The sequence below is a fragment of the Ranitomeya imitator genome, chromosome 3 (assembly GCF_032444005.1).
Source record: "Ranitomeya imitator isolate aRanImi1 chromosome 3, aRanImi1.pri, whole genome shotgun sequence".
Taxonomy (NCBI): Eukaryota; Metazoa; Chordata; class Amphibia; order Anura; family Dendrobatidae; genus Ranitomeya; species Ranitomeya imitator.
The window spans coordinates 796,278,137-796,287,847 of NC_091284.1; the positions used below are offsets into that span (position 1 = coordinate 796,278,137).

Here is a 9,711-nt window from a genome sequence, read left to right on the forward strand (position 1 = left end):
TGTCCCAGGAATGCTGGAAAAGCGCCCATCCCCCCGCTCCCCCAGATGTAAATACCCTTGTAATGGTATGCATAAGAAAAAGCACCTACACTATCCAACCAAGGTCACCCCAAAGCAGTGGGATTCTATAGTAATGCCATTAAGTATGGTGGTGGAAAAAGGGTGCTAGCACTTACCACTACACAGGGGGAAGTGGCACTGGTGGCCATGAAACGTGCGTTGGGGACCATCGCCCGACCGCCCCCCTACCTCTGTGTAGTGGTAAGTGCTAGCACCCTTTTTCCACCACCATACTTAATGGCATTACTATAGAATCCCACTGCTTTGGGGTGACCTTGGTTGGATAGTGTAGGTGCTTTTTCTTATGCATACCATTACAAGGGTATTTACATCTGGGGGAGCGGGGGGATGGGCGCTTTTCCAGCATTCCTGGGACATTCATCCTGTGCTCTAGTCATTAGATAATGTAATATTTTGATATATGTTTTTGTATTATTTATGGCAATTAAAGTTTGTTTTATAAATCATTGCTCTGAATTGCTCTCCTTTTGGCATCCCCATTCATTTGGTATCATTTTTTTTTAGTTTGGTGGAACACGACAGTCCCGAACATCCATGGGTCAGCCCATCATTAATTTGGAAACCTTATAATTGTTGCAGTAATATTCTTACCTTGGTGACCCAGTGTCCATGTTTCATCTTCATCAAAGTGAGTGTCTCCACCAATTCCATTGCTTGGTGAGAAAGCATGTGCCAAAATTCCAAGTGGTCCATCAAATGGAAAGAAATCCCCATGGTCTGGGCAAGAAATACAATCCAAGTTTAACAATTAGTTGTACATTTCACAAAGCAAATGTAATTTGCATTTAAACTTACCTTTGTACCCAAAAGATATCATAATATCACCTTCACCAGTATAAATTTGACGGAAATTCAAGGGAGTAACTTCACTCCAGAGCCCAAGAGCTTGCGCAATGGCGTAATCTACTTCTGAGTCGGTGATATCTGGAGTGTAGTTAACAACTCTGTAAAAAGGGGTATAAAAACTTGATTAAAAACATTGTGCCATTTCCTGTATGCAAAATTCAATGTAGACCTATATGTTTCCATGGTTGTAGTTTACAAATCTGCTCACTTCTCTAGATATAAGTGATATAAGTAAGTAGGGGTCAAATGAAAAGAAATAACACAAGACTAGTCCTGGGATCTGTCCGGTCCTCCTCAGGTTTGAGCCTGACGTGGGACATTATCTCCTGTGTGGACATGACCAGAACTGTGTGGAAAAGGGTCTGGCTGACTGCTTATGTCAACACCTCAGCAAGCTACTTCTCTGACAACGGGTAGATCGATGAGGTCTGAGCGATAGGATTCCCACTGATCACTAGAACAGGGGGGTTGAATCGAAGCTGTGGTCTAGCATGCACCCTACTACTCCATTCACTGATTATGGCACAATCAAAGAAAGCCAAAAACATTGCTCCTCTTTCACAAACGACTTTGAACCCTCATTCTTGCAATAATTTATGGTCCCAGTCATCGAAACCCCACCAATTTCTATAGGTTAACACGTTTAGAGTGGACTGAAGAAAATTGGCATTTTCTCCTTGCAACCGGAATAATCTTTAAACTACTTTAACCCTTTTGCTGCAAAGAATGTATCTCATACATCTTTGCAGTCTGGTACATTAGTAGCTAAGGACCTATGATATACATCCTTGCTACTAATGACCCAAGGCTGCATCACAGACAAGCACAGGAGATAAGTATTTCTGTCTTAAATAAATAGAGCTTGAATTTAAGGGGGACCTGTCACCAGGAGAAAAGTGGCACTTTTTTATGTTAATTTTCTTCTCGCTGCTCCCCTGAATATTTTGTTTTTTTGTGTTTTGTATTTTTTTTTTAAATCCATCATTCTGCTCCAGACATATGGGCCTTTTTAATTTAGTACAAATTTTTATAGTATTTAAAATGAGGCATTGATCACATGGGAATAATGCACAGTAGCCTGAAGACACGCCCCAGAGGATCCAGTGAATGACGCCCCCTTATGAAGATCATAAAACATTGCACTAAATTAAAAGGCCCAAATCTCTGGAACTGTACGACGAATTTAAAAGACAAAAAAAACTTGCCATTCAGTGGAATTTTGGAACAAATTTCTTTATTTTAATTGCAGTCCATAAATATTTTTTTTAATTTTTATTTTATTCCAGCACCTCCCTTGAGTATTTCAGAGATGCTGCTGAAATAAAATAAGAACAAAAAATATTTATAGACTGCAATTAAAATCGTGAAATTTGTTCCAAAATTTCTTTGAGTGCCAAGTTTTTGATATTTTTCATTGGTTTTGAACTCTAATTGAGCACCTATCCAAGAGTGCTGTGATTTTTCTTCATTGTATTACTGTGGATACATAGTCACACCGGAGCTCAGAGGACCAAGAGCAGAACCAAAAACGTAGGTTTAACAGCTAGTATATTTTTTAAAAATCTATTTTATGTGGGCAGGTGGTGTATTTATCAAACCAAGAAAATCATGGAAACCTCACTACATAAAACATGAGCACGAAAAATGGGAATACTCTACATAGTTAAGTTTCAAATAAATTTGCAAGAAAAAAAGTGTTTTCTTCTGTTCTGAAATGCACAAAATCTACCTGTAGGTCAAAGATGTTTTTTGCCATTTAGGTTTCCCAGGAAAATGGCTGAATCTCTGGACATCAGGGACCCCACATCTGGGTTTCTTCATAACCTGTAGAGTTTCCTTGTTTATTTTCCCAGTGATGTTAAGACCAAAAAAATCTTGCATGGCCTTGATTTTCTCTTCCATTGGATCGGCAAGTCTTCTCGACACAGGAAATGCATTGTAAAATCGTTCTATGTATTCCTGATATAGAGCAACAAATAAATGCCATTACACAAAAATATTGCAATTAGTGCGTTAAAGGGTCAGGTTCCCTAGTGGAACTAAAAATTATGTTAAAAAAAGGTAACTAAAGGGTAACAATTCTCCTCGTGGAGTGTGAAAGCTAGGGATGGCATCAGGCTGACGAGACTTACAGCCAAACCAGATTCTCAATTTGCAGACACAGTGTTTCAGGGTATTGCCCCTCATCAGTGCAAAGTATAAAATCTGATTTGGCTGTGTGAGACTAAAAAAAATGTGATTAAGGTTTTTATGTTAAATCATTTTTTATTTTAATTATTATTATTTTTTGTTATTTATGAAAAAAATTGCAGTTTCAGATTGTCCACTAAGCCTAATTTCATGTTGGGTGCATAGACTTCTGTTACGTTTGCCTTCAAAAAACAAGAATTAAAATCAATCAAAGGTAATGAAAAAGACCAGCTAGGTCTACCGAATGCAACAAAACTAAAATAAACGTGTTACTATTGTGCATTGGTATAAAATATAAAAAAGCATTATAAACTTGGTATCACTCAATCATAACGGCCCATAGAATAAAGGAAACATATTATTTATACCACTTGGTGAACATTGTAAAAATAAATCCTGAAAAAAAAAACAGTACAAATTGCTTTTTATTTTTCCATCCCCCCCTAAATATTAATAAAAGGTATAGGCTAGTGTGAAAATTACATATTTAAGTTCCCAGAGGAGCATCGCATGACTTATAAGCCTTTATACACTGGCTCGTCACTCTCCATAAGGAGAAACGTTACTGCTTAGATCCCAGTCAGAAGCCACTCATGCAGCCAAATCAGATATCAAGCTTTGCACTGAGAAGGGGCAACACCCCGAAACACGTGTCTGCAAATTTAGTTTGACTTTTTTCTTAAATCATATGGCAAGACTCATTGAAGGCTCAATATTAACTTTTAGGATTGCTAGATCCAATAGTTGGCATTAGACATTAAGTCCTCTTCCACACTGAAGAGGTAATTTACATGTTTAATTTCCCAGAGGAGCATTGCATGGCCTATAAGTCTCCTTACATTGGCATGCCACTCTCCATAAGGAGAAATGTTACCCATTAAAGGCACCCCAAAATGTTTCCTGTATAACCTTCAATTTGTCTCTTAAAATAAGAGGTCTGCAATACAGCTAGATTGAAGAAAAGATTAAAAAAAAGTTATGACCACTGTAACTGAGTGATGGACAATGATTGATTTTTAAGTCTACGTTGGTTATGCCACTAAGGGGTTAAGATATGCAACCTAAACTTAAAACCAAAGGCTGGTGAGACCTCCAGGGATTTTACAAGTGAGCACTTGTTTACTTTTTGGAGCATTTCCTGCTTCTAATTACATTCCTTAACTGCTTGGACAATCCCTTTAACAGATTCTACAAGTTGCCTACAACTATTAATACAGTTCTAAAAGGTATCACTGTGCCCTATCGGATTTGCATTCTCTAGTGTCTGAGTATGTGATGTGTTAGAAAAATGAGACTACGACTTGGGTGAAAGCAAAATATCAATCTTAGAAGTAACTAGAATAACCTTTTTTTAATTTTTAAGGTCCAGTCCTAATCTTAGCCAGTCTGCCTTACAAACATTAGTCCAAACAGGGGTGACTATCAGTTCAGTGGGGGGTAGGTAACTACAGCTAGAAAAATTTGGGCTCGCGATTATCTTCATGTGTATTCTCTTCCTGAGTATAGGGTCACATAACCGTTTTCTCCATATCCAAGAAAAACGGTCTGAATACTCTGATGAGACTGTGATCAGAGTTTGATCAGAGTTTCATCAGTTTTTTTTGGACGTGAAGAGAAAAAAAAAGTTTCTCCATCCTCTCCATTCTGTCATTCCATGAAAATCAGACCGCACTCGGATGTCCTCCGAATGTGGTCTGATTTTTTTCACGGGAACGTAGACTTGCGTTGCTTGATGCGATTCTTGGATCAAACTCGGACATGTCTCCGATTTCTTCAGTGGACCACTCAGTCCGAGGAAACAATTGGACATGTGAATAGTCCCAAAGAATATCATATGTACGAGTGAAAACCACTGATAACACTTGTCCTATAAAATTGGTCTTGTGCAGAAGCCATTTGGATGAACTCTACAGTGAAGATCAATAAGGAAAAAGCAGAAATTGATAGAAGGTGAGAATATAAGACAGTGCAGCACTGTGGAGAGCTTTTTAAGGTGAGGACCAATGTTTTGGGTTGTTTTCTGGAGAAAGTAATTACAATCCTACATAACGGGCTTTAATAACTATTTATAAACATAAACATTTCATCAGACACTTACCTGAGCCTTTATCAAGTCCGTCTTGGTGATGCCTACACCTTCATGGCCTCCTTCTGTAACAGGTACCAGCTCAACAATGCGGAGCTTCACTAGGAGACATGGTATGAAGAACCACTGAAGACCCATGCTGCCTTCTCATTAACGTCCACTTTTGTATTAAGATTTCTATTTTTCTTTTTTCGTCACTGTGTTTTTTTTATTCCCGGCATACTGTAAATGTCTCATTCTTCAAGCTGAATGTAAATATTAGTGGAGGGTTTGCGCAATTCTCTTCCTGTCGGAATGACATGTTGGAATGACACAAGCCTGCAGGCTACATTTTTGTGTTCTTTTGTCTCCGAATGGCAGAGGCCCCTTAGGCAAACATTCTTGTACATGAACCTTATCATTAAACTAGAGGAGCATGCAGGTTAATTGTAGGACACGAGAGTTGACGAATCTATTACTCAGAGCATGAGCTGACTTATTCATGGTGGTTGTAATGAAAATAATGAAGCCCTTGAAGATAATATTTTCTTGAAATTAAAAAGACAAAAAAAAAAACAATTGCACGTTCATTATGACACTGTCATGTTCCTGGATTCACACCCTTGAGCCTGTGTTTTGTAGTCAGCTTCTCTGTCTGCCGAGCCACAGCAGACACATCTTTTTCCCCGGTGTTTAGATTCTGCTCTTCTGGCTGCAGTCTGCTTAGCATAGCAAAGGTGTTTTTATTTGTCTGCCCTATCACCATTTGGGTGCAGCTTTATATTCTGTCCCCCTGCTGGTGATAGTTTCATGTGAATGTTCTGCCATCCTGCTGTAGTTTAAAGCCAGTCAGTGAATTTCCAGCTAGGGTTTATCTCTTAGCTGTTTCTGGTCTCTGCTCTGCACCTATCTTCTGTTTCTTTTTAGGATGTAGGCAGCATATTTTCTAACAGTATAAACTTTAAAATTTAGTTTGTATTTCATGGTTTATTTTACTCACTCTTGGATCTTTCCTTTTTTCAGCACACTTTCCATTTTGTAGGTAATTCATACTCTGCTGTTCAGTTCTTTAGGAGGAACATGAAGTGCTTGAAGGCCTTTTAAGCAGTATAGGTCCGAGTTGCCATCCTCTAGTCCAGGGGTGGGCAATTATTTTTCCCAAGGGGCCACATTAGAGACCGTAACTGTTGTGGAGGGCCGAACCAATAGGCCAAAATTAATTCTACTCAATATTAATATCGATATATTATAATTATTACATTATTGATAATTATATTAATATTAATTGTATCTCTTAATATTGAGCAGAATTAAGTATGCTGACATCCCCCTATATATCATTTGATCCCAAGTACACCCACTTATGTATATCGTATGAGCCCCCCTCAGCCCCTTATGTCCTGCAAGAGCCTCCTCCATATGTGGCATGAGCTCCACACAGCCTCCCCCATATGTGGCATGATCCCCACACCTTCCTCCCCCATATACAGCATTAGCCCCACACAGCCTCCCCAATTGCAGCATGACACCCCCATAGGCTTCCCATGTGCAACATGATGCCACCATAGCCTCACCATGTGTAGCATGACAGGTCCGTAGCCTCCTCAAGTACAACATATCACCCCCATAGCCTCCCCATGTGCAGCATGTCACCCCCATTTGCAGCAGCAGGTCACCCCCATAGCCTCCCCATGCCCACCCAAACATCCCATACACATGAAAAAAAAGAACACCACATACTCACCTTGGTCCCGTTTCCTGGTTCTCTGTTTCTGTTCCTGTCTCCGGTGCTCTAACTCTGGAGCGTGGGCGATAGCGCAGGTATAATTATCCATCCCTGGTCAAATAGGCCCAGGTCACATGGACATTTTATTATGCCTAATGTCAGAAAGGGGTTAAGCAAACACAACAGCTTTGTTCCTTTTCTCTGACCACTCTGTCATCTAGTTATAATTTTATTGTGGTTTTGTTTTAAATCTTTCTCTTGTGTATTTTATTTGTTTATTAATTTTTCCATTCTTTCATTAATGCACCATCGGTGGTCCTGGGATGGTTCACCATTTGTGTCCATTCTTGAATGTGGAAATCCTTCTGGATGACGTCCAAAATGTTAGATACAACCTTGAGTCTGAAGTTCTAAATATTTAAGTAAAAAGGGCAGCACACTGCAGCGCCAAAACATGCAAACTTGAAAACACGAAATTTGAACTGCATTACTGCACTAGAAATATGAAAAATGAGAGCTTTTAGCGCATAAAAATGGCCATATTTATGTGTACCTCGTAGCCACTTTACGGCATCTCTCTTATACGAGGTCCTACGCTTGACCTACCTCACCGAGAATAAACGTCTCCATCTGAATGGGTACATGTGAAACCTCTTCTTGGACTCAAATTCTCTCTTTCTGTGGAGGGGTATTGGACCTACTATAATTAAAACACCTGTGGCTAGGAGGCGGGGAGTGCACGATCAGAAGGCTAAAGAATACATTTCAAAAACCTGACCTGCACATCCAAACATAGACTGAGTGTGAACAGGTGCTGAACCCAGAGTCGCCAACTCGTATATAGTTAAGTAAAAAGGGCAGCACACTGCACACTTTTGAAATGAAGTTCTAAATATGTGAGGGATTCTGAATAACACACTATTCTACCTCAAATACGGGACAATCAAACATTATACCAAGTCTTTGGACTATAGACCCCTGTACGTCTCATTTGACCCTTGATCAGCAGTGTATAACTGCAGTATATTACCATGATAATAGTCTGATCATCTGCAGGTTTGTGAATAACTACATTACTATTGCACACTGTGCACTTCTATGTACTGTACATATTTTCTCATTGTTCCATCACAATTTTAGCACATTGTTATCCTATTTGTCTTCTTTTTATCTTTTCCTTTTCCCCCACACTATCACAGTTACAATTTGAGAGGTTTTATATGTTATATAGGTATATGAAATCAGATGTGGTTGAACACATAATTTTTTCATTTCATTATTGAGATTCCATCAGAACACCAACAAATGGTGGTTTCATTTTACTCTACTAAAAAATGTTTTCATATTCATTGGGTGATATAGCACACTCACTCTTGTAGTATCGTCTGTGACAGCTTACACATTTCTACATGGTTTGCAATATTGCATCTTGTGTGCATTTCTGAGTATAATTACTTTTTCTCTTCTATTCTACTGTAATTTTTTCATACTCATTGGGATAATGCACACTCACGCTTTTTGTGCTTTCAGAGACACTTTGTACACTCTCTACTTTTTTTAACTTTTTTTTATTACTTTCTATTTCCTTAGTTTACACTCCCCTTTATTTTATTGTACATGTACACTTTATATGCACGTTTTTGAAATGTATTTGTACTCCATTTCCACTTATGAATACTTTTGCCATTTCTTGCACATTAGCAATTGCATCCTATGTGTTTGTGTTTTATTTTATATACACTGCTCAAAAAAATAAAGGGAACACTAAAATCCCACGTCCTAGATATCACTGAATGAAATATTCCAGTTGTAAATCTTTATTCATTACATAGTGGAATGTATTGAGAACAATAAAACCTAAAAATGATCAATGTAAATCACAACTAATATACCACGGAGGTCTGGAGTTGGAATGATGCTCAAAATCAAAGTGGAAAATGAAGGTACAGGCTGATCCAACTTCAGTGGAAATGCCTCAAGACAAGGAAATGATGCTCCGTATTGTGTGTGGCGTTCACGTGCCTGTATCACCTCCCTACAATGCCTGGGCATGCTCCTGATGAGGCGGCGGATGATCTCCTGAGGGATCTCCTCCCAGACCTGGACTAAAGCATCCGCCAACTCCTGGACAGTCTGTGGTGCAATGTGATGTTGGTGGATGGAGCGAGACATGATGCCCCAGATGTGCTCAATCGGATTCAGGTCTGGGGAACGGGCGGGCCAGTCCATAGCTTCAATGCCTTCATCTTGCAGGAACTGCTGACACACTCCAGCCACATGAGGTCTGGCATTGTCTTGCATTAGGAGGAATCCAGGGCCAACCGCACCAGCATATGGTCTCACAAGGGGTCTGGGATCTTGTCTTGGTACCTAATGACAGTCAGGCTACCTCTGGCGAGCACATGGAGACCTCTGCAGCTCTCCAAAGAAATGCCACCCCACACCATTACTGATCCACTGCCAAACCAGTCATGCTGAAAGATGTTGCAGGCAGCAGATCGCTCTCCACGGCATCTCCAGACTCTGTCACATGTGCTCAGTGTGAACCTGCTTTCATCTGTGAAGAGCACAGGGCGCCATTGGCGAATTTGCCAATCCTGGTGTTCTGTGGCAAATGCCAAGCATCCTGCACGGTGTTGGCTGTGAGCACAACCCCCATCTGTGGACGTCAGGCACTGAGACCATCCTCATGGAGTCGATTTCTAACCGTTTGTGCAGCCACATGCACATTTGTGGCCTGCTGGAGGTCATTTTGCAGGGCTCTGGCAGTGCTCCTTCTGTTCCTCCTTGCACAAAGGCTGAG

The 9,711-nt window shown here is 39.9% G+C and overlaps 1 protein-coding gene across 4 annotated transcripts in view; it reads right to left on the reverse strand.

The window, feature by feature from the left end:
• Positions 1-5,454, reverse strand: part of LOC138671223 (collagenase 3-like) — an 89,039-nt gene extending 83,585 nt beyond the window's left edge. For 3 of the 4 annotated variants that reach the window (XR_011319441.1, XM_069759201.1, XM_069759203.1), the window contains exons 1-4: positions 5,216-5,430; positions 2,657-2,886; positions 877-1,025; positions 673-798 (exon numbers count right to left, since the gene is read on the reverse strand). Coding sequence is in view for 3 of the 4 variants with exons in the window: in XM_069759201.1 (XP_069615302.1) it covers positions 673-798; positions 877-1,025; positions 2,657-2,886; positions 5,216-5,341 (631 nt within the window). In the remaining variant the exon portion in view is untranslated. Of the gene's footprint in view, positions 1-672; positions 799-876; positions 1,026-2,656; positions 2,887-5,215 lie in introns of all 4 variants that reach the window. The other variant, XM_069759202.1, reaches the window with a different exon arrangement.
• Positions 5,455-9,711: the final 4,257 nt, after the last annotated feature.